Source organism: Eurypyga helias, unplaced genomic scaffold (assembly GCF_000690775.1).
Source record: "Eurypyga helias isolate BGI_N326 unplaced genomic scaffold, ASM69077v1 scaffold38770, whole genome shotgun sequence".
Classification (NCBI taxonomy): Eukaryota; Metazoa; Chordata; class Aves; order Eurypygiformes; family Eurypygidae; genus Eurypyga; species Eurypyga helias.
This window is the reverse complement of record NW_010226982.1, coordinates 5,991-6,717: the sequence shown is the minus strand read 5'-3', so window position 1 is coordinate 6,717 and position 727 is coordinate 5,991. Positions and strand designations below refer to the sequence as shown.

General features: G+C 63.3%; 1 protein-coding gene across 1 annotated transcript; it reads left to right on the top strand.

The window, feature by feature from the left end:
• Positions 1-107: 107 nt before the first annotated feature.
• LOC104512179 (V-type proton ATPase subunit e 2) lies at positions 108-201 on the top strand (the record flags this gene model as incomplete). Its single annotated transcript, XM_010155060.1, has 1 exon — positions 108-201. A coding segment is annotated over one exon (94 nt), but the record flags the coding sequence as incomplete, so codon positions are not given.
• Positions 202-727: the final 526 nt, after the last annotated feature.

Genomic DNA, 727 nt, shown 5'->3' with positions numbered 1-727 from the left:
CCCCGAGCAGCAGTCCCTCTGCCAGCCCCTCGAGGCAGCAGCATCCCGGGATCCTGGTCCCTGCCCCTGTGCTACTGGGGCTGACGGCAGGTTGCCTCCCTTTGCAGCTGGCTTATCGCCATCCTGGCCCAGGCCAACCCCCTGTTCGGGCCACAGCTGAAGAATGAGACCATCTGGTACGTGCGCTTCCTCTGGGAGTGAGCAGTCCGCGGGACCCGGCGCCTGAACAGAACCCCCCCACCAGAATCATCACCGTGAGTGGTCAGAGGGCTGGGGTGGCAGAGATGTCCCCGTTTGCTTGCTGCTGGCCAGGGAGGGAGCTGCAGCTGGCCCTTGCTGGGTGGGACGTGTGTGTTGTGGCCATGGTGAGCTGGTCTCAGCGTGGGACTGCTGGCTCCACGCTGTGCCTGAGCAAACTGGGCACATTACCCTGAGCCTGTGGTTCTCTAGGTTTGTGGGGGACTCCCTCCTGGGTGCAACATGATGCTAACTTCTTTCTCCCTCCCCCAGCTTTTGCTGCTGTTCCAGCCTCTACCCTCCTCTACCAGGCAGCCCCCAGAGGTGCTGGGACAGAGGCTGGACCCGCTGCCCCAGCACACCCTGAGCACTGAATCCTGGACCGATGATGGGTGGGCCCCTGAGTGTGGTGGGCAGCACCCTGCCCAGGACATGAGTTTGGTAATCCCAGCCCAGGGATCAGCCACACTACCAGAGAGAGATCCCCCCA